Below are 24,547 nucleotides of genomic sequence, written 5' to 3'. Positions count from 1 at the left end.
CTCTTTAATTTTTAAAGAAATGTCTTTCCTATGTTATACTTCTTAGATTCCTTGATCACCCAGAAAGCCACTGAGTTTGTCTTACATAGATAATGTCACAATCTGGTTAGTTTTGCCCTCACACATACTGTCTTGGTAGACTTCTGACTCCATCCTCTTGTCTCCACTTAACCTAGCAGACTTTTTTTTTGTTTATATAGAAATGTTATTTCACTGTACTGGCACTAATGATTAAAAATGCCATAATTTTAACACTTCTGTAAAACAAAACAGTAGAATAGTAATTGTCTGGTGGCTGGCAAGGGTGAGAAAGGAGCTGAAGGAGGCTGGAATAATGTGTTCTGTGCCATTGGAAATGGGTTCTAGTTTTCACAGCACGTAAGGTACCAAGGGCTCACAGTAATAACTTAGTATATGTTTCTTGAAAAAGAAGAATGAAGCTGGGTGTCTCCAAAAACAAATAATAGAGAAAAGCTAGGTTCATGATAATGATGAGTTTCATAGTATGATGAGTCCATGTATATGGGAATATAATGCTACATCCTGTAAATAGACTGTGCTCTGTAAATAACCAATGTGATAAGAATAAAAAGAATAAAATTTGAAAACAGGCAAAATAAAGATAGCTTTTCCTCTCCCAGTTGATAGTCAAAATGAAATTTTAGTGAGAAACTGAAGCATAAATTCTCTAAAAGATAACCAAAATAATAAAATACAGGAATGCAATCACTCCATATCTCATAAATGGCTATTTGCAAATTTAGGTGTCATACAAATAGTTTCAAGATTTATGAAAGTGTGTAATAAATCACTACTTGGCTTTGAAGAGGCCATGTAGCTCTCCCAAGGACTGAAGTAAGATTCCCATGTTCAGGGGATCAATTTCCCTTAATACAGCACCTCTATAGGAAACAACACATTGTGAAGTAGATCCACATTATTATCAAAAACAAAACAAAACAAAACAAAAATCAAGCCTCTCAAATGGCCCCAGACCAACCAGTTCTTCCTGGTTTTACAGTAAGAAAGCCTTGAATAGTCCCACCACAGACTGAAGGTTCTGCTACCCAGTTTATTACTTGGTCAACTGTGAAGAATGTTCGTTTTCATAAAACTTAGCTTTGGGCTAACTAGGGTAAATATTATTTCTTGAGTCCTTATAACAATCCTACTTTGAAGTTTTTTAAAAAGCGAAAGCTCTTCCCTCAAGCTAGTATTGTGGATCTCATAAAGCTTTTTATTAGAAGCCCAAGATTTGAAGTCAGAAGAATCAGCTTCAATTTCTGCTTGACTATCTACTTAGTCTTTGAATTTGGATCAATCACAAGTATTTGAGCATCATTGTTTGCTTCAAGCACTGATTCTCAATGTGTGGGTAGAAACCCCAGTGGGGGGTCATACATCAGGTATCCACAAATGTAGCAAAATTACAGCTATGAAGTAGCAACAAAATAATTTTATGAGGAACTGTATTAAAGTGTCACAACATTAAGAAGGTTGAGAACCTCCAGCTTGGAGGATAAATTAAACCCATGGAGTTCTGTCCATCAGTGACTCAACTTATGAAAATGTGCCTTGTTAAAAAGTATATGATACAACAACCATTATACATATGGGCCACATGTGTGTGGATATGCATGCACATCATTTTGGCTCAAAAGGATAATTTTGTACAAGCTTAATTTTTCAACCAAATGCAAAAAGTTAATATTGATCAAAATGGGAGGGGGCCCTTCTAGCAGTGGGATACAAGGAGAGGCACTGAGTGGCTTTGGAAGGTAACACAAAACTCAAGAATCATAGCATATTGGCAGATACTAGTACAAGAAAAAAAAGTGAACATATGATCAGTTACAAAAGGAATGACTGAACATGAAGGCAATAATTTGTCTGTATTATGAATGATGGAACATACATGTCCTGGCTCTTGCTCAAGTCACTGCATTGCCCTAAAACTTTAACTCTAAGCAATCAGAAAGGCTGAAACTATGCCAGTTGGCATCTTTACTTTTGAATTATTATTTCACTTCCATATGTACCACAGTAATTTTTCATTGTCCACAGTGGGCATAGCAACCATGCTCTTGAAAATGCCATGTTTGAAGTAACCTGAGCACCATTTGCACTCAGTCAGAAGTAGCTCTCCACCATGACAAGATTCCAGTTTACTACCACCAGAGGTCTGAAAATAAAATGCCATTTTTCCAGCTGAGAGTCATTTAGCAAATATCAGAGCAGTTTTCTCTACCTTTAAAGTGACTATGTTGGTTACAGCTGAAGGTAAAAGGTAGGAAGCATAATTCAAATGTCCCAATGCGCCAGCCAGACATGGTCTGGTCCAGTCAATGTATATCACTGGGCTGTTCCTGAATGCTAAAGCTGTAGTTCATTAAGATAAAGACAGAAGACAACCCCCACCCCCCCACCCCCACCCCCCGCCATTCAGCTAGCTCATTTAGGTGCCAAATCTAAGACTGAATTGTTCATTACTTTCAGAGACTTCAAAGAGGACTTCCTGGACATATTCCTTTAAAACGCACTTTGCTGAGAATACATAATCTGTTGGAATGGCAGGGAGTTCCTGGCAAAGGACCTTCAGCATCACTGTTGAGGCTGAAAAGCACGAACTCATTTCCTTCCCCAACTGGAAGGATACAATTTCTCCCAACTTGATTCAAAGAAAATGCAAGGACTCCCTGGTTTTCCTCCTCCCTTCAGAGCTACATCCATTCTTCAGTCTAGTGCTCTTCTACATGTCCAAGTGACCACCCATAAGCACAGCTGTGCAGAACCATTTACATCTGCTTTCTCTCATTATGCTTCCCACACATGTAACACACAGAGAAAGGGAGTGAGTCTCAAGGAGGTAGGCAACCTGCTGAGGTCATACTATAAGCACAGACTAGTACTTGGACTGGGAGCAAATAGCCATAAGAAGTACTTCCTTTCCCTCTTGCTTACCTGCCACACTTTGAGTGCATTATTATGACTGTAAAAACTCAACTAGGCTAAGGCAACTCAATTTGACATCATCTACCACATATGGACTCTGTATTAAAGGCTACTTCCCAATCCAATTGTAGAGTCTCATTCCATTAAATAGGAAAGGCTTCTGTTTTGAGGCATCCAAAACCTCAGGCAGGGTTGTATGTTGTCTGGGTTTGAATCCTTCTGGTGTAGCTTTGAACAACACTTGTAAAGTAGAAGAGGCCTTAGAAGCACCATGAACTGCCACATACAACAGGAGGGCACATTAACTAGCACACAGTAAAGCTAATAGTAACTGATAACAATGCTACTACTATTACTTGAAACACATAATGCTATTGAACACTGTTTACCAGGAGCACCTATTTATTTTCTTTCTTATGAGCTTTCTCATTGTTGTTTATCTCATGCACTAAATTGGAATTGGCAAAGCTTAAATCAAGATAGTCTTTGTCGTGAGAATTACACTTTTTATATCATTTAGAGAATTGTCTGAAAAATGGGGTCAATGACAGCTGGCACTTCCGAGTAGTCATTAAGATTGCTCTAAACAATCCATTTACGTTTTTGCTGAGTCTATTTAAGAGGGAGCAAGCTAGTTCTACTGACTACAGAGCAAGGTTCAAGCTGCTCTTGGAAAATCCGTCACTATATAGAATAGGACACTTATTGAGCCATCTACCTATAGCTCTCTTAGTTACATGAGCCTTGTTTGTATAAAATAAATGAATTTAAATGGATTAGGCTCTTTAATAGCATAACAATTCTAAGAAAAGATCAGAATATGAAAGAAATCTAAATATAGCAAGCCTACAGTGTATGGCCCCTGTTTCACAAAGGGGAATAGTTAAAAGAAAATGCCTTACAACAAGAAGAAACAGTATCTTTGGTATGTCACTCATATTTTTGATAATCTATGAAAAATAAAAGAGTAGGGGAAACAGACAGGAATATGTAGAAGAAAAGTAAAACCCTTCAAATCTTTAGTCAAGAGTTATTTCTTAATTGTTATAGTTTCAAAAATGTATGTTTCTAGAGGACTGGGATAGAGATTGTACAGTAAGACCCTAGGTTTGATATTTCCTGTTAGGAAAAATCCAAACTGTGCCTGTCTGGCTATTATGAGAACCGTGTGTGAAGTGTGTTGAATGAATAGAGGGATGGCAGGTAAGTACACAGGCAGAATGAGAAGCATGGACCAGAAGAAAGTGTACTATGCCAGTGAAGAAAGTAACACCAATGCTATTACTTCCATAACGAACTAGACAGCTTTAATCTGCTACTTCTTTTTTTCCATAATCCATTCTGAATTACAGAAGCAAGGACCACTCTGACTCTTGGATACTTAGAGAAGGCATCCAGGACAGGCAATATCCAGGAGACAAACAGACAGCAACCCAGGCAGGTTCTGAGGATGGACAAGAATATAAACCAACATAGACTAGGGAGACAGTTCAGTCAACAAAGTTTATGCCACGAAAATGTGAGCACCCTGAGTTCTATCTGGAAGTGGTGGTATACTCTTAATCACAGAACAGTGGAGGGAGAGACAAGTGGATCTCAGGGCTCCTGGGCAGTCAGCCTAATATATCTGTAAAAATTTCAGGCCAGTAAAAGACCCCATCTCAGAAATGAAGGTAGACAACTCCTAAATAATAAAACACAAATCCATATGCACCCACATATACAAACAAGTGCACCCACCCCCACACAAAGGCACCCACACATGCACATACCTGCACACAACAGCCCTAGTGTATCTCTTCTGCAAGAGCGTCCATGTGCATAGACAGAACGTGAAAGGGAACTAGGTTGCCTTTTCCTTTTGATACTAACCCCCCAAATCACATGGAACTGTCCTAATATACAAAATGCTTGAAAGGGATGGGATGGAGATTGGTAGGGGGCAGGGGAGAAGGGGAAGGTGAGGGAACTGCTATTGACATGTAAATGAAGCTTGTTTCTAATTTAAATTAAAAAAAGGAAAGAGAAAAAAATTAAAAAATGCTTGCTGGACAAGCCTTTCCAGATTTTACCTTAGAAAGAATCAGTGTCAACTCTTCAAAAATGGAGTCCACATAGGCATGGTTTAGATTGAAAGCAAAGTTCATTTTTCAACCTCAGGGATTTACTAATGTCACCCTGCCGGCTGAAATGAAATGGGAGTGGATGTATTCTTCAGGAAGATTATTTCTGACCCATGTGAACTTTCCCATAGTTTTTATTTGTTTGTTTGCTTTGATTTGTTGTTTGTTTGTTTGTTTTTCCGTTTTTCAAGACAGGGTTTCTCTGTGTAGCTTTGGAGCCTATCCTGGCACTCGCTCTGGAGACCAGGCTGGCCTCAACTCACAGAGATCCACCTGCCTCTGCCTCCCGAGTGCTGGGATTAAAGGAGTATGCGACTAATGTCCGGCTTCCCATTGTTATTTACTATTAAAAAAAAAATCTAATGTGAACTTTCAAATCCAATTGACTAGTACTGCCTTGAAATGAGCCTGATATGCCCCCCCCCACACACACACACTCCATGCACTGTTCTAAGCAGGCCTAGAATCCTGCACTTGGTTTATATGTTCAAATTATTGAGCCTATTTTTATAAGATTAAAAAGGCATTAGCTAATTAGTTCAACAATAATGGCCTACCAAGAACAGAGAGTGATGTAGGAAAAGGACATACAAATATAGCCTTTCTTCCTCCTAAACCATTACTAAACACTTGGAAGTAACACTGCTGAGAGATTAAAGAAATGGAGTCAGATTCCAAACTTATTTCTCTCTCCCCAGCACTGTAATGAACCCTGAAATGTAAACTGGGAGATTCATTTCAGTTCCCTGAATAAATTCCCAGACAACCGAAGTGTAAGTAACTCTTCCATTCCAGAAGCACTTACAAGTGCTTAAGGAAAACATTCACCATGACAGTATGAAGAGCTCCAGTCCCAAGATTTTCAATGGTGTCATTCAAATGTATCATATAGAGAAAAATCATTTTCAGAAAAATATGCCAAAAAGAAAAAATCTAGTTTTTTTTCTTTTGTGTACTATTTATTTAAAAGTAAAGCTCAATATGACTCCTTAGTGTTAGTCTTGTAAATTCCATACATTTGCCCTAACATTTCCGTAAGTAGAACTAAACAACCAATATCGCAAACATGCCAGCAGCAATTATCATTTGAATATGTAACAAGCGGCCTGAGGAAGCCTGGTAGCTCTCCTACAATTTCATTTTCTGTTTGATATTCTTAGATTGCTGCTATCAAACGTGTTAAAACACTAACTCGGGGAATGATAGATTTTTTTTCTCTCATTTTATTTCTTTCCCATACAGGGTGTGAAACCTAGGGATCCACCCACAGCCTACAGTGAAGCTACACTCCTAGTAAATAACATGCTTCATACCAAATAGTTACAGCTTGTGTTCTGCCAACCCAGAGAGAAAGCTTTACCACCAAATGCCGTCTATGAAAACAGATTGATGGAACAAGATAAGTTATAAGAACTGCCAACTGCCTAGGGTTTTCACCCCTACTGCTAAGTAAAAAAAGATATTGTCTCTTTAACATATTTTGTAGATTGGGAGAGGAACATAGGCATGTATTTATTAAAGAGCTCATCCCAGAAATGCTTTATATTAAGACCTAAATTAAGAAGAAGAATGAATAGCTCTGTTTTATTGTCAATATTTAATATGCCCCGTTTTAAATCAAAATTTATTCAATTAGTAAACATCAGAAGATAGTTTTACTAATCCTTGCTAATTTTTGAAGCTCTCTGGATGTCACACACAGTGCCAATCATCCAGCAGTTGGAAGAAGCCCGCCAGCACACAGCCCATTTCACATTAAACAGGGGAAACTCATCTGGGATCTTGCTTAGGGATGTGCCTTCAAACATTTTCATAATTACTCACTAGCTATCAAACTTGAATTAAGGGCATCTATATATAGTTTCCTCACTCTGTCACAGCAGACTGTAATATGAAATGGAGGAACTTTGGAATAAAAATCCCAAACAGCTAGGTATGGTGCCTTTGGCAGTTGCTGAAGGTGTCAAGACAAGCTGAGAATAAGCCCACTGAGCACCTACCCCAAACTAGGCCTCAGATGCTATGCAATTATTTTCCAATGTTCAAGGGCAACAGATTACCCTAACACCAACATGAATGCACGTGGTGTCATGGTATACTCTTAGGTAAATTTCCCTGGGAGGGTATCTCTGGTTAATCTAAAACACAGTAGGAGACCATTTCTGCTCCAAACACAAGCCTCCATTCTGTCCGAACTCAGTACACCACACCTCAATAAAGGAGAAAAAAGGAGAACACACATGAACATGCTCAATGGAAGAAGTTGCCACCTTGGGTTAATAACTAATAAGCAGAAGTATATATACTTACATGAGGAAGTATTTGCGCCTTCTGTTGATACTGATATCCTAATGGGAGACTCTATAAGACATAAAAATGGAGTGAAGCTTTATTGAGTCATGCCACTTGAAAATTAGGAAGTTGCCAGGCTTTGTAATTGCCTTGAAAAGCTGTGCTAAAAGGCAGTGCAAGAGCCAAACAGCAGCATCCTTAAAACATGAAGATGCATACACTACGCAAGGGCTGCAGACTTCTGAAGACTTCTCAGAGAGACAGAAAAGAGCGAGCGCACCTGGAAAGGCATCCACGATGTGTGAATTGAGCTTTGGAGAAATGTTAGTCTTAGCAAGCCCACACTACAGGTGACATATATCATTCCTTAGATATAGGCTTGAAATTGAAGAGAATACCCCAGCAACAGAAGGGTCAATCTTCACACACTCAAGTAACAAAAATGAAAATATTTCCAGGCAATTTGGATCAGCATAAACATTCTGGCCAACAACAGTGCCAAACAAAGTCCATGCAAGTCCCACTGCAGCAGTCAAAGGAGGAGCCAACAGAACATGCTGAACAAGCAAAACAAGTTAGGGATGTACAAGATTTTGCTTAGGTAGCAAGGATGGAGGAAGAAAAACCAGTATTTTAATATTGACAGAGCATAAGGAATGAAGGGAGAAAAAATTAAGACCTAAAGATTTTTAACCCTAGAAAATCAGAAGGGAAAAACCTGAGTATTAAAGAAAGTTGAAATTCAACAGCTAGAATATCATATTCAGGTCACATTTCAAGAAATATTAAAGAAAGTCTAACCTCTCTACAGAGGCACATTAGACCTTTAAAAGTCCATTTCCCTAACCATGTCTACTGGTCTTGATAAAGAAGTCCTTACATTGCACAAATATCTGAAGGAAAGATAAATGAATTGACTTAATGCTTCATCCCCAGGCCCCTTCTCTCAGATTCTGAACAGTGGTTTTGAAGAAATGAGGAAATACTAAGGAGGAAAGTAAAAGAAGGCTGTGTAGGGTTCTCTGGACAACTACAGTCTGAAAAAGGTATGACTAAGGTGAGAATGGCAACTATGCCAAACCATGAATAAGGTGGGGAGCTGTGCCAACAGCACTGAGCTCCAGGAACCTGTCCTTCTCCTTCCCAAGACACACAACTTAATGTACCTAGGATTTGTTAAAATTGGCAAATGAGTTACAATCTTGATTAATGGAAAGGAGCCAGTTAAAAGCCAGTTAGTGCTATAACCCACTAAGAGAGAAAGAGAGAGAGAGAGAGAGAGAGAGAGACAGAGAGAGAGAGAGACAGAGAGAGAGACAGAGAGACAGAGAGAGACAGAGACAGAGAGAATGAGTTTGAAAGAGAGAAAGGAGGGGTGTATCAGAGACTTAGGAGGGGAAGGGGGGATTAATATAATTATTTTGTATCCAAAAAATAAAAGAAATTACAAAAAGGAAATGTATTTTCAATCACAAATTTACTGCTAAATTTTGAATTTCCTAATGTTCTCTTAACCATAAAATCATAGAAAATAAAGTTAAGTGCACTTCTCACTCCTCATCAAGGAAATTTCTCACTGTACTAGATGGAGACCATTACAGAAAAACACAATCAATCAAACTGAAGAGTAGAGACACTCAGTCCCAGTGGATGCATCTACAAAACACTCCCACACCTAAGGCTCGGGGACCATTGCAGAAGAAGGGGGTGGAAAGATTATAAAAGCCAGAGGCTCAGAGAGTTGTGGTAAGACTCTCCTAGTCATCTTAGAAACTACACCCATAAAGTCTCACCAACGTGACTGCCTAAACATGAGCTGAGGAAGGACAACAACAGACACACCAAAGTGGACTAGGGAAAGCCCACAAGACCTCAGCCCTACACAAAGAACTACAGACAACCAGAAAATGCTGAGAGTGGGAGAGATAGTCTTCCCCAGAGAAAAGTACACCAATTGGTTATCCAATACCAAATTGTCATCCCTGAAAATATACATACAAATAGCATTATAAGACTGAACAGGTTATATTTAGGAATAAATGTATCAATGATTAATGAAAAAAGAGGCCATGCATTTGAAAAAGAGCCAGGGAGGGCATATGAATAGCTGGGCATGGTGGTGCATGACTGTAACACTAGTTCTAGTGAAGCAGCAAGAGGATCCCAAGAGAGATGCTGGGCTGAGCCACACAGTAAATTGCTGTCTGAAAAACAATTAAAAAAATAACACATGAAGTCATTCTACAACTAGAAAAAAACATCAGTGAATTCTGGTTATATATGGATTTGTAGAGCTGGGAGATAATTAGTTTGTGTCTTCCCAGCCTGTAACTACCACCAGTAAATATTACAGGAAAAACAAACAAAAAGATGGAACATTACAATAACAGTTTTGAAAAGTCAAGGTTTTTATGGTGGTCATTTCAAATTTAGTAAACCAGAACTTGTCAATAGCATCCCAAAGGTCAGACATCAGATGCTGGGTCCACGGTCTAGGTACATAGTTTCATTCTTATGGGTTGCCCAAGAAACCAAGAGAAGGATGCCCAAAGATAGAAAATCTGACCTTGCACTCCTAAGATTTTGCTTCTACTTGTCTAATATCATCAAGCAGCATGTAGCTATGATCTCTTTCTCTCCTATCTGTATCTGGAGCCACGACTCAGACAGACAGCAAAGAAACATCCTGCCTTAAGTAAAATTCAAAAAGGCAGAAGGAAGCTGAGAAAAAACCCTGGAGTAGAACACAGGAACAGCTGAAATTTGGATGCAAAGGGAGTGCTGATTAGTATGAAGAGCAGCCAGCAGTGAAGCCTCTCACCCTGGTTAGTAAAATTTGCCAGGCTCTTTTCCTTACCTGAGGACACATATGCTCTTTCAGTTGAGGCTGGCATGCCAGTGATGAACTCTGCAAAAAAGAAAAGGTGACAGGCGATTACGGTGTACAGCAGGAGGCTGAGATCTGGGGCCATTGCCTGCCTTCCAACTGCAAATGAGTGTGAGGAAGGAGCACTGCATGAAGACTGTCCAAATAAATAGTTCTTCTTTTGTGGGGGAAGGGCATGAGATGAATTATGCTAAGTAGTTATGAGGAACCGTTTGCTCCCCCTGGGGTGAATGAGGAAGAACGCACTAGAGAGATAGACTGAGGGTTTCTTGGAAAGGAAAAAGAAATGGGGAATTAAGACCGTCAAAGCCATTGTCATACCAAACCGAGGTCATTTCTAATGCTGAAGAGTTTGGAAAATTACTGTTTTGTTTAAAAATGAAAGCAAGCAGTGTTTTCATTCGAGACTGACAAACAACATCAAGTTCTGGCATGGAACTCTTCAAATTGCCAGAGTTAATTGAGATGGGGGAATATTATCATCTGATACACTGGCTACTCTGGAAAGGACATATGTGAGCAGGTAGTTCCCTGAAGGAATGAAGGACAGACTTGCACAGTAGGGAACAACATTACCCTGAGAATTATGAAGCTTGTTTAAAAATCTAAAATTGCTCTAAGGATGTAATAAAGGGAGATTTGTACTGTCTATATAGCTAAGTATTTAGCCCTAAAACTGGCTTTAGTTGGTTAGATTCTAATATTTTTTAAAGATTCATGATAGTAGGATGATACAAAGGTAAAATGATGGAATCATTCAACCTTGACTATGTATAATTTATCCAATGTTGTATAATTTCACCTTCCTTAAGCAGGAAAAAGATAAGCCAAGTCTTATGTGATGTCAGCTACCACACAAAAATTATTACATATGCCTGAAACTCCTAGAAGGTCATACACACTATCATTTTTAAATCTAAATTAATACCTGGTTAGTCATGGAGTGAGATGTGCTCATTACCAGTGCAATCATTTTTAAACACAGATACCACCATGATGGCACCAGTATAGCAGAGAGGAAGAATCGATTGAAATGATAAAATTCCTTCAACTTCTGAATTTCTTCAGGGACAAAAGAACTTGAGGAACAAGACAGAAAGAAAATCATGTGAGATTTGGGAGAGAATATCAAGCATCATAGACCAGAAATGTGTCTTTTGTAAATCCCAGATGCTAACTTCTTAGAGCAAAGTCAGTGTGAGTGGTCGATCTTTCTTCATCAAGGTTTCTAAGATCAATCATTGACAGACTAAGGCTGTTTTCATGACATCTAAGTTTCCTACAACAGTTCTTATGCACACTAGAAATGGGAAAAAGTAAAGGGGATTTGAGTATGAGGGATTTGTGTATGTCTTCCTTGGAACTTTCTCATGCAGGGGCAGTAGAAAGGATGTTTCTCAGCTGGACCAGTGGTGACACCTGCTCCTGAAGCAGCAACAAGTAGCTTTACAGAGTTAGGCTGTAGACAATAAAATAAAATTGCTCCTCTTTGGAAACATGTAATCTGAGGAAACTTTTTTTTTAATCCAAGGTTCACAATGGTTGTTCCTCTGTAGACACGCCTGGACCATTTTCAATGCAGTGCTTTCAAACCTTGCACCCACATTGAAAAATGCCTCCTCCTTCTGCCCTTCAGAACGCATCAATGACTTGACCACCACATTGCCTGACAAGGGTTGGGCAAAGACCCAAGTCCAACCTGATATCAAAATTTTCTTCACATTTATTTTTGGCAAACCAACTGATTGTCTACTGTGACCTTCCAAGAAGATTTAAAAAGAAAGAAAAAAGCCAATCTCTCCAGAAAAAAAGACCTCAGAGTGGAGGACAGGTTAACCGTAACTTCCTTTTGTGATTGAATGCTGCATTAGACAAATGTTCATAGTAACAAATGGTTGCAGCAGTTATACCTGCACATGATGCTCCTAAAAATAACAGCCTTCCTAAATTAGATAATTATCCTAGAGATCTTTAAAACCTCTTTAATGACTGTGGTTTTGTAAAGATACTTCCTGAATTAATATTGAGGAAATGAAAGATTGGAGCTTAACAAATAACTTATATTTTAAAAAAAGAGATACTTGAAAAAGATCTTTGCTATTAAGAAATGTTAATCCCATTGATTAATAGGACACAGAAAATATTTTCCCCTGTGTTCAGGAATCAAGAATTTAAACAAACAAACAAACAAACAAACAAACAAAAAAACCTGCTTGTTTTCAGTGTGATTGGAATTCTATATTTATTGCACTTAGGGATTTAAAATTTTTACATTACACTTTCAAATTTGAGTCCTACAGTCTGCTTAATTAGCAGCCAAGCAGTGTATTTTAGTGTAGTACATTGGCATATTACACTTACAAATGTCTCCTCCCTCGATGGTATAAATAGGGAGGCTCTGGAATCATCAGGGATTGAACACTGTTGAGCAACTCATGCTCTGTAGACCTGAAAACATAACCCTGCTGTATTTTTCATGTTTAAATAACTATTTTAATAAACTGAATCCAGTATCAAGTTGCAATGGCTGAAACACATCTTCTGGAAAATAATTTTTCTCATGAATATGAATGTATGACTTGTATGAGACTTGTTCCTGAGCATAATGAGAACATAAATAATCAGGAGAACACACACACGTGTGTGATGTCTGTGCAGATTTAACATATATTACATAATTCTTTATTTTCCCCAAACTTCTAGATCTCTACTATGTATACAAAGATTGGGATTAAAAATCATTATAAAAGTGGGTGCACGTCTTTTTTCCTAACAAGGATAAAACATGAACTCAGAAGCATCTTTGAATATCTGAACTTTTATTGTTCTGAATAAGTACATAAGCAGCTGAGAAGCTTTCAAACTAATACATGCTGTAGGCATTTTATGCATGATTTGTCATATTCTAATATTATTATTGATATGTATTAGTTTTTATGAGCACCCTACATAATGCAATATACATGGAGAATGACAAAAACATTTAAAATCTGTTTGACTCCAGGCTTGGTAGTACATGTCTTTAACTCCAGCAATTAGTCAGGAGATAAAGGCACACAGTTCTCCTTGAGTTCCAGGCCAATCTGGTTTATATAGCAAGCTCTAGACCAGCCAGGGCTGCACAGTGGAATACTGTCTTAAAATAATTGATACATAAATAAAAGTAAAAATAAACCTGCTTGATATTGTTCGCAGTGTGACTCTACAAGCTGTTCACCAACATATTTCCCACAACACTGTTATGGAAGGGGATAAGGGCTAACTAAGCCCATGACCCATATGTGCCAAAATTTTTAAATACTAATTGATAAGCTATTCAAACTTTATTAAAAGTATTTTTTTTCTGTTTCTCAAATGGAACAGCAATGGCTATGAGCCCAATTATTCCTATGGGAGCTTGAATCTTATATAAGTTTTCTCCTGATTAAAAAAGAAAACCCAAGATATGATTGAGTAGTTGTACATTCTCCCATAGTAACCCTTGAAAAGATAGCATTACTTAATTAATGTGCAAACCAATTATGTCTGTAGTTCTCTTCTTTGTCCCTTTATTCTAATATCCAACTGTTTCCCTAGAGCTTGTTAGCTAAGAATTAATTGTGAAATTAGGATTTCTTAGAGAAAGACGAAGCCAAATAACTAGATAAAAATGAGCCCAAAGTGTATGGGCTGAGGGAAAATTATGTGTGGCCTTTTCCCCTGCCAAAATGCAATTTGTAATTCACCACAGGAAGATTATGACCTGCCATAATGTTTCTATAAAAATCAACATTAGACAGCAGCAGGTTGCATAGGTTTATACACGTTTACACATGCAAAACATTTTTTCCAGTTCCACAAAGTAGTGGAAAGGCATCAGAAAAGGCAAAAGGAAAACAAATTTTTCAAATGTATCTTAATAAATGGTGACTATGCATGAGTTCTTTTCTATGTGCTTAAATATTTTGGCAATTTGCTCACCACCTCATTGAAGCAAATAAAAACAAGCACAAGGAATTATTTAAATTTTGATTATTTAATTTACATCCAGGTGCTCATCTAAATAGATCAACATAGCCACAAGGGGGTGGGGCTTCACCTCCATTGGTTAAGAAGTGGACAGGGCTATATCCTTTGTAAATTCTCTGGGTCTTATGGCATGGTATGGCACAATCCCTGCTAATCATATCCTTGCTAGCACAAATTTTGTTGGGAGACCAGGGCACAACCATGGGAAAGCGTTAAATCTTAAAGAGTATCTTAAAGAAAGCCTGAAGGTGAATCTATCGAAGTGGGAGAGCATGAACCAGTTAGTTAGGAATTACAAAGAAGCATAGATGAAAGCAAGACACTCAGGGATAGAGAAAACAGTAGTTCGTTTTAAGTTTTTGCAAGTTTCAAAACATCAAGCAATTTAAAGGTAGAAAAACTAGAAAACAGTCACATGATCATGTTGTTTAAGCTCTTTGTGATGCCTGTATACAAGTCCATCTCCCCAAGGTCAAGCTCTTTTACCTAGACTCCCTCTCTCTAACAACCTTCTCCTCCCTATTCTTGACAAGTGAAAGAATCTGCCTTAACTCTCTGTGCACACACATTCAGATACAGAGTGAGCTACTGTGTACTAGAAAGTAAAAGCAGATTTATGTCACCTTTTGCTATCTAGTGCTTTTCTAAATAAACTCTAAGATGGTTTATTTTCTTTCATGGGAAAAAAACTTATTTCATACAACTTATTCTAATCAAGTTCTTCCTTTCCCCTAAATCCTTCTAGATAGTCCCTACCTTTGAGAGGGTTGAAGGACGATGACCTTCTTCTCATATCACACTGCTATGGGGTTCTGCACTCTCCCACTCTGATGCTTTCAGTGATTAAGAGTCAGGACTGGGCTGGATATGTAGCTCAGTTGGCAGAGTGTTCATCTAACATGAACAGGGTCTGTGTTTTTTTTTTTTTTTAATCTCCAAAGCCACTATATTAACTGGCCATAATGGCACAAACCTACAATCTCAACACTCCAGAGGCAGGGGCAAATGGATTACAAATAAATATCATCCTCTACAGTCAAGGAAGTTCAAAGGCTAACTGGGCTACAGGCACTGTCATAAAAACAACCAAGCAAAAGGATATCACAAAGAATACTTAAAATAGTCCATGAACCTTATTTTTTGTTAAGAAAAAGACTCAATATCATAAATGCCTCTAACCCCCATCTCTCAAAAGCAAAATTTATCAGTACTATATATTCCAAGCTGAGCACTAGGCCATGACTTTACAATTAATTGGATGGCTCTTTTATGTGAGACCTGTGAAAATGTGTGTTAGCAACCTTTTGCTACCTGCAAACTAACAATAATATAAAAGGACCCTATAAGGTTTTTTTCCAGGATTAACATGGTGGTAGATTATCCCTGTTTTATCCTGTAAACAAGAAGCCATGAAATCATCAGTACGATCATACTAAAAGCAGTGATAACACTCATTCTAATTTTATTTATCTTGGAATATATAATATGTATAGCTATAAAATCCAACCTGGACATCACACTCATAATTCACAGCTTACCATAATTGCGCTTTACATATTAAAACACAATGAAGAGAAACTTTCAAAACATGGCATAGAGATTGTGATGGTCTCAAAAAAGGAAAAAGACAAATCATTGTTTTCAAAAATCATGACCTACACCACAGTAAAGAGTAAGTTATTGAAATTAATTCATTCTTAAATTAATTTCTATTTAATTCTAGAAAATTCTATGTAGAATTAAGTAATAGCAAAACACCCTGCCTAACCTGTGTTGATTAGAAACAAAATCAAAGTGGCTTTGTACTTGCTCATATAAATGTTAAATGGCATTTGCATTTTGAGTATCCTAAGCCTGGCTTCTAAAACTAGTAATTGAAACGGCTTATCATCGGTTTCCCGTTACTCCCAAGAGAGGGAAGTATCTAAAGTGAAAAGCAATAGACTTTGATTACACCACTGTGGAACTTCCTTGGAAAGTACAGAAAAGAACAGGCACTAACCTGGATTTTCCTGAGTCTGCTCCATAGTTTTCACTCTATTCCCTTTTCCCAGACATATTGTATCATGTAAGGATCAAGAGATACAAACTAATTCTGTCTCTTACAGAATTAACCTTACCATGGCTTACTCTTCCCATGATGATCTGGCAAACATTTTTACCTCATTACTCCAAGAGACCATTTCCTGCCATAGATAATTTCTCATCTCTACCAAGAAGCAGAGAAATCAGGATTGGGCTTATAAAAATTCATGATTTCAAGCCACAATAGATATAGTAAGGTTTTTGAAATGGCACCAGACAGTTCCAAGGTTTGAAGAACATCGCTAGGCTCTCATCAGTTCCTAGATATGACCTTCAGAGGTCGGGCCACTGAGCTATAGAAGACACAAGCCAGCAGCTCCCACCTTCTGATTTCCTAAGAGAGCTAAGGGAAGTTGTTAACTGGGAGGTAGTAACTTCCTGTGTCCAACAAATTCATCTGTTAAGCAAATTCTCCCTGGAACAGCTCTCAGGAGGCTCAGTAAGAAGCCTGAAGATTACAAAGTAGGAAATTCACTGCCTCTCAGGTGTTCCTAATTTCAAAACTTGTAGCTCTAAAAAGTCAATATGTCTAACTTTCTATTAGCTTGATGTCATCTTTTAAAATGCACATTGGTCCCAGCACTTGGGAGGCAGAGGCAAGCGGATCTCTGTGAGTTTGAGGCCAGCCTGGTCTACAAAGTAAGCTCCAGTATTGCCAGAGCTACACAGAGAAACCCTGTCTTGAAAAAAAAATGCACATTGGAACATTAAAACTTGTCAGAACTTACAGATAAATAAAAATACCTGCATTCATTCATGTGTATGTATACATATATAAGTACACTTGCTATGTATATATATACTGATTTTTTATGTATATAAAACTATGTAATTGTATCCTTTAATTGGTAGGACTGAAGACTTGATTGTCCCTTCTAACCAACTTAAGCAGGTGTGTGTGTGTGTGTGTGTGTGTGTGTGTGTGTGTGTGTGTGTGTGTGCCCGTGCGCGCGCGCGTGAGTGTGTGCATATATACATATACAGTCTACATCACCACACAGATGAAAGACTATTTCTGAGGACACAAAAGATGCCTATAATGTTTGGCTTCCTTTCCAAAGTTTTTTACTTGTTCATAATAACATTAACCCATGGATCTCTAACACATCTCAGTCCTTCCTTTCACAGACTGAGAAACAGCAGGTCACAGGTGACTTACCATTTGAGTCAACAATGGTGATGTTGGCAGAGGCGCTGTCATTTCCTAACTTGCTGATCACTTTGCACATGTACTCTCCAGAATCAGCCAGTGAGGCTTTGTTAATTCGAAGTTCTGACTTCCTGTAAGATCGAGACCAAAGGAGTGTAAGTGCATTGCAGAAATTCATCCTCAGCATTGGTAAATAACAAAACACACTTTCCTGAGTTCAGAGTTCTCAAAGTCTCCCTTCCTACCCTATACATATAATGTTAAAATATCACTTGCCATCACACCAGTTCACTTGTATGTCTCAGTCAGACCAAACATATGGTATCACAGTAAACTGCCTATGATATCATTTTATCACAAGATAGTAAATAAAGTGGGTTCTCCCTGAGTGTACTCTTCATTCTTCTGCTAACACTGCTGACCATCTTAGCTGGCAAATTTTCTTTCCTCCCTAGATCTTAATGTCACCCTGAGAACATACATACAAGTTACATTATATGAACTGATCAGGTTATATTCAGGAACATGTATATAGACACATATATGAATGCTATAATAATAACAAAAAAAGAGGCCATGAATTTTAAGGAGAGTGGGAAAGGATAATTGAAAGGGTTTGGGGATTGGAGGGAGGAAATTATAATCTAAAAAAAATTTTAAGAGGTTTGAGAAGAGAAAAAATATTTAAAATGGCTTCTTATAAGCCCATAGAGAATAACAGTTAATGGAGGCTACAATAGATAAGAATGCTTCTCCATGGAGTAACACCAAATCAAGGTAATTTCTATGAAGTAGATTCATCATTTCTAGAGATAGGAAAGTTGTCCTCCCTGAAGATTGCCATTGCTGGACACAAAGTGTCATCCAAATGGTTCTTGACACTGGAATAAATGTTCCTGCTACAGTAGCACACTTTTATAACCCTTTCAACATTAAGTCAATAATCACCACTTCTTTAATGTAGATGTGGATACTATTGGGATGTACACTCCTCTCTCCTTCACTGTTGTACATGGCCTGTAATTTATGCTGGGCTACAAAAATTCAGAACTACTAGGATTGGCTCACTGTTTGCAAAGGACTTTATATAATGGAAGTGGAAGGAGCTTCCCAGACTAGCCCAGGCTGACCCAAAACTCATTACAACAAAGATAGCTTGAATTCATGGCAAATCTCCTGACCTGGTCTCCCAAGTGGCGGGATTATAGGTATGAGCCACCACTCTGGGCTTACAAAGACTATTTGTTAAAGCATTGTTCTATATTCTAGCTTGGCATCTCTGAGTCATGCCCTGTAGAGTAGACAATGGGGAGAAAAGAGGACAGGAAGGGAAAATGGCAACATTTGTGGTTGCTTTCATGCTTGCTATTTTCTCCATATTTATGGTCATTCGTCACGTGGTAATAACCATCAGGTAGAAAATACGGTTCCAAAATTCCTCTTCTCCAGCCTAGTAGACAGCATCAATCAAAATCCCACATAAACGCCTCATGTTATATCCTCTTACAGGTCATAATTTCCCTCCCCTTAGAGTGTCTTGTGTTTCTACTTTAATAATTTTACTGATCTTCAAAGGCCATCTTCAGTGCTAACCCCTTTGTTAAACTATTCATGATCAAACCATGCAACAGGTCATTTGCCTTATCTAGACCCTTGCCATCCCTACTGCCACTCTTGTGAACACTTTTTACCACAGTTCTCTCACTATGTCTCCTACCCAGATACAGCACATATACTTCAGAGCAGGCAGTCTGTAATTTAAAACTACTGATGCCCTCACACTGTCACATCATACTGTGTGGCCCCTGGAATGCCCTCAGGCAATACTGGATACATGTGTAAATGGGTCAAAGAAACATTGGGATGTTTCTACTTATGCCATCCCAGGACCTAACATCCCCAATGCAGACAGAAGGAAGTGAGATGCAATGTGAAACAGGCAGTGACAGTTTAAGAAGGTTCAGACCCAGGGCAGGCATGGTCAGGTCAATTTGTTAGCTGGGAAGTTACCTCCATTAGCTGTAACTCCCAATAAAACAACAGTAAAACTTCCAGGGCAGGGGGGGCTGGTGGGTGCAACCATAACAAATGGTTTCTATTCAAAAATGTTGGGAAACATTAAAGCCCCCTGTCAAATTTCTCAGAACCTTTACTATAACTAACGTCTCTGAATATACAGGAAAATAATACATATTATTTAGCTTCTCCTGGCTTATTTAACAAACTCTTTTTCTTTCACATAGCACACCTATTCACACTTTTGTAAAATAATGGTCCACAGAAGTTGTCAGAAAAATTAACTAGTAATAGCCTTATTTATCTAAGTAATGGGACCAGCCAGAACTGTTTAAGGAATAAATAACCATGCATTTACCACAGAGGCTATTCAAAGAAAACTTTCCCTAAAGCACCTCTAAAAACAAAAATGAACCATGTTCACAGCAAACATTGTGACAAGTAGATATTAGGTATTAATGATACATAGCAGCCTCTAAAATTATCAAAATGCAACAGTATTAGACTATCACTTTCTCAGGTTCTTCTGACACCACGCCAGGCTTTGGGATTGATCAGCTTCTAATGGATTATCAGCTTTGTATATATTTGGTGTATCTATGATAGGTTTCCTTCATGGTAGATAATTTTGAAGAAAAGAAACATAAGCATGTGACTATAATAAGGCTTTTCAACTTGGAAACACAGCAAAGTTTTCAGACAGAATTTTGCTGTCTGATCATGAAACAACAGATGGTAACAACAAATTATGAAGAAAACTAGAAAATATCCTGATCTTTAGTATCAGAAGAAGAGCAAATTCTGAATACAAAAACCAGAGACTTTAAATGTTAAGACTCAAAATTCTAAAGTCAGACCACTGAAGTAATATTCCAAGACTGTACAGCAACTAAGAAGCCCCAATCTTCCCAATTTGTCAATCTAGAAACAATCCTACACTTGTATATAAAGACCTCTTTCTTGACCCTGCACAATTTATATTTTAACTATTGAACTGGATTGAACTATAAGAAACAGGGTAATTACATTTCCAGTTGGCATAATCTTTAAAGGATAGTTTGAAAATCTAAATTCTCCTAATAGGCCTGGCCTATGCTTCCTGGAATACAAACCCAAGTAATATAATCAAATGCTATGATGGACAGAGGGATTGGGGGTGGGGTGGGGCACTAGTCTATGTTCAAAAAATATTTCACTAAACAGAAAAGGGTTTCTTTATATAAGTACTTCCCAGTAGCTTTATACAAGCCTCTAAGGTGCAGTTCCATGGTAGGCATTACATGTGACCATATAATTGCTGCTTCAGAGACCGCCCCTGGGAATCCAGGATAGAACATCAGTGGTCTGAGACCAAGATTCAGCTTAATCGAGACATGTGTAACAGATTCAACCAGATTCAGAACCAGTGTACAACTGCACAAGAGACAAGAGATGCATCAACTGTAATGCACAGAGAAAAGAGGGCTTTCAAAAGGCCTATCTTTTAACACCGTCCTTTTAAAGAGGGCACTTTTTCAAAAATGGAGAAAAAGAAGGAAAAATGCATTTACTCTTGGGTGAGATTAATGTTAAAGTAGAACACAAAATCAAACTGGCTAAGAGTCCCCAGTACATGTGGAACTGGCTGGGTCATAGCTGGAACACTGAAGTATATTTTTGAGTGACATCTGATGAACAAAGTCATTAACTAGAGGACTTTAGAAGAAGGTGATTGCAGTTGGAGAGAGTCTAGAAACCCTAACAAGAGAAAGAATTCTATAAAAGAAACAGTCCTCAGCACAGGAGGATTCGGTGGACTTTGCAGAGCCCCCATTGAGGGCCCTGCCCTGCCTGGGGAGTGGTGGGTGGATGGGGTGGGGGTAGGCTGGGGGTGGGAGGAGGGATGGTGGTGGGAGGAGGAGAGGGATAAGGGACTTACATGTGAAACAAGCTTGTTCCCTAACTAGAACTAATAAATAAATTTAAAAAAATTAAAAAAAAACAAAAGTCCTGCAAGCATGCACTTAGGAATGGAACATGATGTCCTTTAAATGCATCACTAGACTGCTACCTGGAAAAAGAAGTGACTTAAGAATGGGTGTCCTATGAAAACCAAGCCCCACAGAAACAAAAAAAAAAAAAAAAAAAAAAAAGAGGGAAAATACAAGGTAGTCTTACAAGGTAGAATCTTGAGAATCCAGAACCAGATAAGAAATCTATGAAAGAGTTTTTGTTTGTTTTCTTTTGTTTTTCCATTGGCAAGTCTCAAGAGCCATTTGCCAAGCCCGGTCTTACAAGGTCTCCATGCATGTAGCTCATAAGTGTGTAGATGTGTGGGTGTGCCTGTGTGTGCATGCATGCCTGTCTTCAATTCTGTTTCAGATGTCAACCTGCTGTCTGTGACAAGGATGCAGGAAGACAAGCAGAACCAGGCACCACACTGAATGTCCACATAAGCCATACAAAATGACCACTCATTATACAGGGAAAATGGGATTCCTTACATCCCATTCCCATGACCTGCCAAAGTGCTTCTGCAGCTAAGAAAAGGACTACACATGAACTTTTCTGATATAGAGCTCTTCAACTAAAATGTGACCACTGAAAACAACAGAACATCCTTTCATTCATTCATTCATTCATTCATTCATTCATCTCTCTCTGTGTGTAGGGGGGCTTTTTCCACCTCCCATGTGTGGAAGTCATAGGACAATCTGCCAGAGTTGGTTCTCTCCTTCTACCTTTATATAAGTTCTTAGGGTTTATCACAGGTCACCAGGCTTGGTGGCAAGCACCTTTATCACACTGAGCCATCTCACCAGCCCCAAAGCAAGTACCAGTAAAATCTTCAAAAGGGTTTTTGAATAAGCAAAATCATTTTCAAATCAAATTAAAATATGAGCTGAAATGAAAAGCTGAAGCAAAACTGGGGTTATATAAACATGTATGAAACTGACAAGAAATAGAAGTTTGCCTTTCACAAAGCTAATCCAGACCAGATACTTCAGGGAGGCCAATCTGACGGCCCAAAGCCTTCAACTAGTTTTCTTGATCCTAATTATCCACCAGGCACAGACAACAAGAACAGAGACAGACAAACAGATACACAACTCAGAGTGGTTCCCATTTGTTTTAATCGGTCCCACACATGGCTTAGCAAATAAAACAAACAGGGGCTTAAATGTGAACTCAAACTCATAGGAAGAACGTTCAGGAAAGATGTTTCTAAGAGGAGGCAGGATCCAAGAGGAACATGAGTTTACACAAAGACAGAAACAGCTTTTTGGTATGAAATCTTTTCAGAACACGAAGGGATTAAAAGGAAATTTTAGCTGCCAAATATAATCTAGAAAATAAAAGAGGAAAAAAGGCCTAGACTAAAGACTGCAAGAGTCAACATTTGATTTAAACAAACTCCCAGGGAAATCCTACACCACAAATTAAAATTCACCTCTGCTTGGTTGTTCACAACCAAAGAGTAAATTTAAGTCATGTGACCAGCCAATCAACAAAAGATATTCCTAGTCTCAGGATCCAGATAACAAAAGTATTATGTGTACTTGAACATGAAAAGTAACAACAGGTTTTACTGATAGCCTGAGCTGATCCTAACTTCTGTATTCTGGCTTCATATAATAAAATTACAAGTACTTGTGAAATTAACGCAAACATTGAAGGCAGTTGTATTTAAATTTTAGGATTATTTATTAACATTACAACCTACAGAAAGAAACTTAAGTTCATTCTCAAGAGGGTGATTGTTTTTAAAACAGTGCAATAATAATAATATTCACTCTATTTGTTTATAGGATAAATAGAATAGTAGAGCATTTTGCTCAGGTTAAACTTTAGATTTTGTTGGCTACTCCAAAATCTGACAACACTAATTTTGAAGAGTTTTAGAAATGGCAACTCTTCTGATTGTGAAAATCGATGAGCTGACCTCCTAAGAAGCTGCCTACTCCGTCACAAAGCATATCTTATTTTTAGTTCAAATATATAAGCTCTTTTTGTGCCAAGAACAATTTATAGCCACATAGTCTGAAAAAATTCCTCCCCATTTACTTCTTTGCATAGAGGCTGGAATTAAAGTGAATAATTTCTGAACGTTGGCCTTTCTGATGTGGGTGGGAATTATATTAGTATGTAGACAGTGCTCAGGGCTGTCTGGACCTATGCAGCCAATATGAAAATGCCTTCCTGAATGCTAATGCTACTTTATATGTTATGCCAGCCAGACAACTGAATAAGCCTTTAAGTGCACATGTGTCCTCTTCAGAAACACACTCAGGTTAGTCTTCTCACATTTTTGTTCCTTTTCTACCTTATTTATCCAGCTTTACTTGCTTCTTTCCACATGCGATAGAGTACATATGCTCTTCAAAAAGTTTCTGTTCCCCTTCAGTCCACATCAACATGTTCGAGTACCGGCTCCAACTGTATTTGTTTCAGCACACAGGCTGGAATTCCCATGTTTTATTAGGATTTAACTAAATTGTCTCTATACAATCAAAGGACTGGCTGGCCTATGCACAGAAATGAGGTCTTCTACCTTGAGATTTGGACACATCCCTTGCATAAAGCCCCTCCTAAACTCTTAAATATTGCTGCTATCACTGGGTCAGCTCACAGCTACAAATGAGAAGTTACCTGGAATGTATATATAACTTAATTTACCTAATTGATGAAACAAACAGCAAAAAGTGTTCAACCCAGTATCTACAAGTACCTTTTGTCTTAACCTCCATTAAGAATCATGCTCATCTTTTCAAATTTCCCGCTGTTTCTCCTCCTATCTGCATGATTCCTACTTTCAAAGACAGCATGGCATAAGAAATCAAAAATAAATAGATAAATCTGTGCTTAATTCGAGAGTTTTGTAAGATCCATGACCCTCTGCAAAATGTTATATAATATGTTTGATGGTCAATTTTTCTTTTCTTTTTAATTTTTTTTCTACACAGGATCATGTTATGTAGCTCTGCTAGCCTCAAACATGTGGTGATTTTGCTCCCTCAGGCTCCTAAATCTGGACTTAAAGGTGTGTACCAGGCT

The 24,547-nt window shown here is 38.1% G+C and overlaps 1 protein-coding gene across 8 annotated transcripts in view; it reads right to left on the bottom strand.

The window, feature by feature from the left end:
- Nrg1 (neuregulin 1) overlaps positions 1–24,547 on the bottom strand; it is a 1,004,076-nt gene that overhangs the window by 133,646 nt on the left and 845,883 nt on the right. For 7 of the 8 annotated variants that reach the window (XM_035452267.1, XM_035452272.1, XM_035452275.1 and 4 more), the window contains exons 3-5: positions 17,507–17,628; positions 10,225–10,275; positions 7,386–7,436 (exon numbers count right to left, since the gene is read on the bottom strand). In XM_035452267.1, coding sequence (XP_035308158.1) covers positions 7,386–7,436; positions 10,225–10,275; positions 17,507–17,628 — 224 coding nt within the window. The remainder of the gene's footprint in view (positions 1–7,385; positions 7,437–10,224; positions 10,276–17,506; positions 17,629–24,547) is intronic. The other variant, XM_035452274.1, reaches the window with a different exon arrangement.

The sequence above is a fragment of the Cricetulus griseus genome, assembly GCF_003668045.3.
Source record: "Cricetulus griseus strain 17A/GY chromosome 1 unlocalized genomic scaffold, alternate assembly CriGri-PICRH-1.0 chr1_1, whole genome shotgun sequence".
In the NCBI taxonomy this organism is placed as follows: domain Eukaryota; kingdom Metazoa; phylum Chordata; class Mammalia; order Rodentia; family Cricetidae; genus Cricetulus; species Cricetulus griseus.
This window is presented reverse-complemented; position numbering and strand designations above follow the sequence as displayed.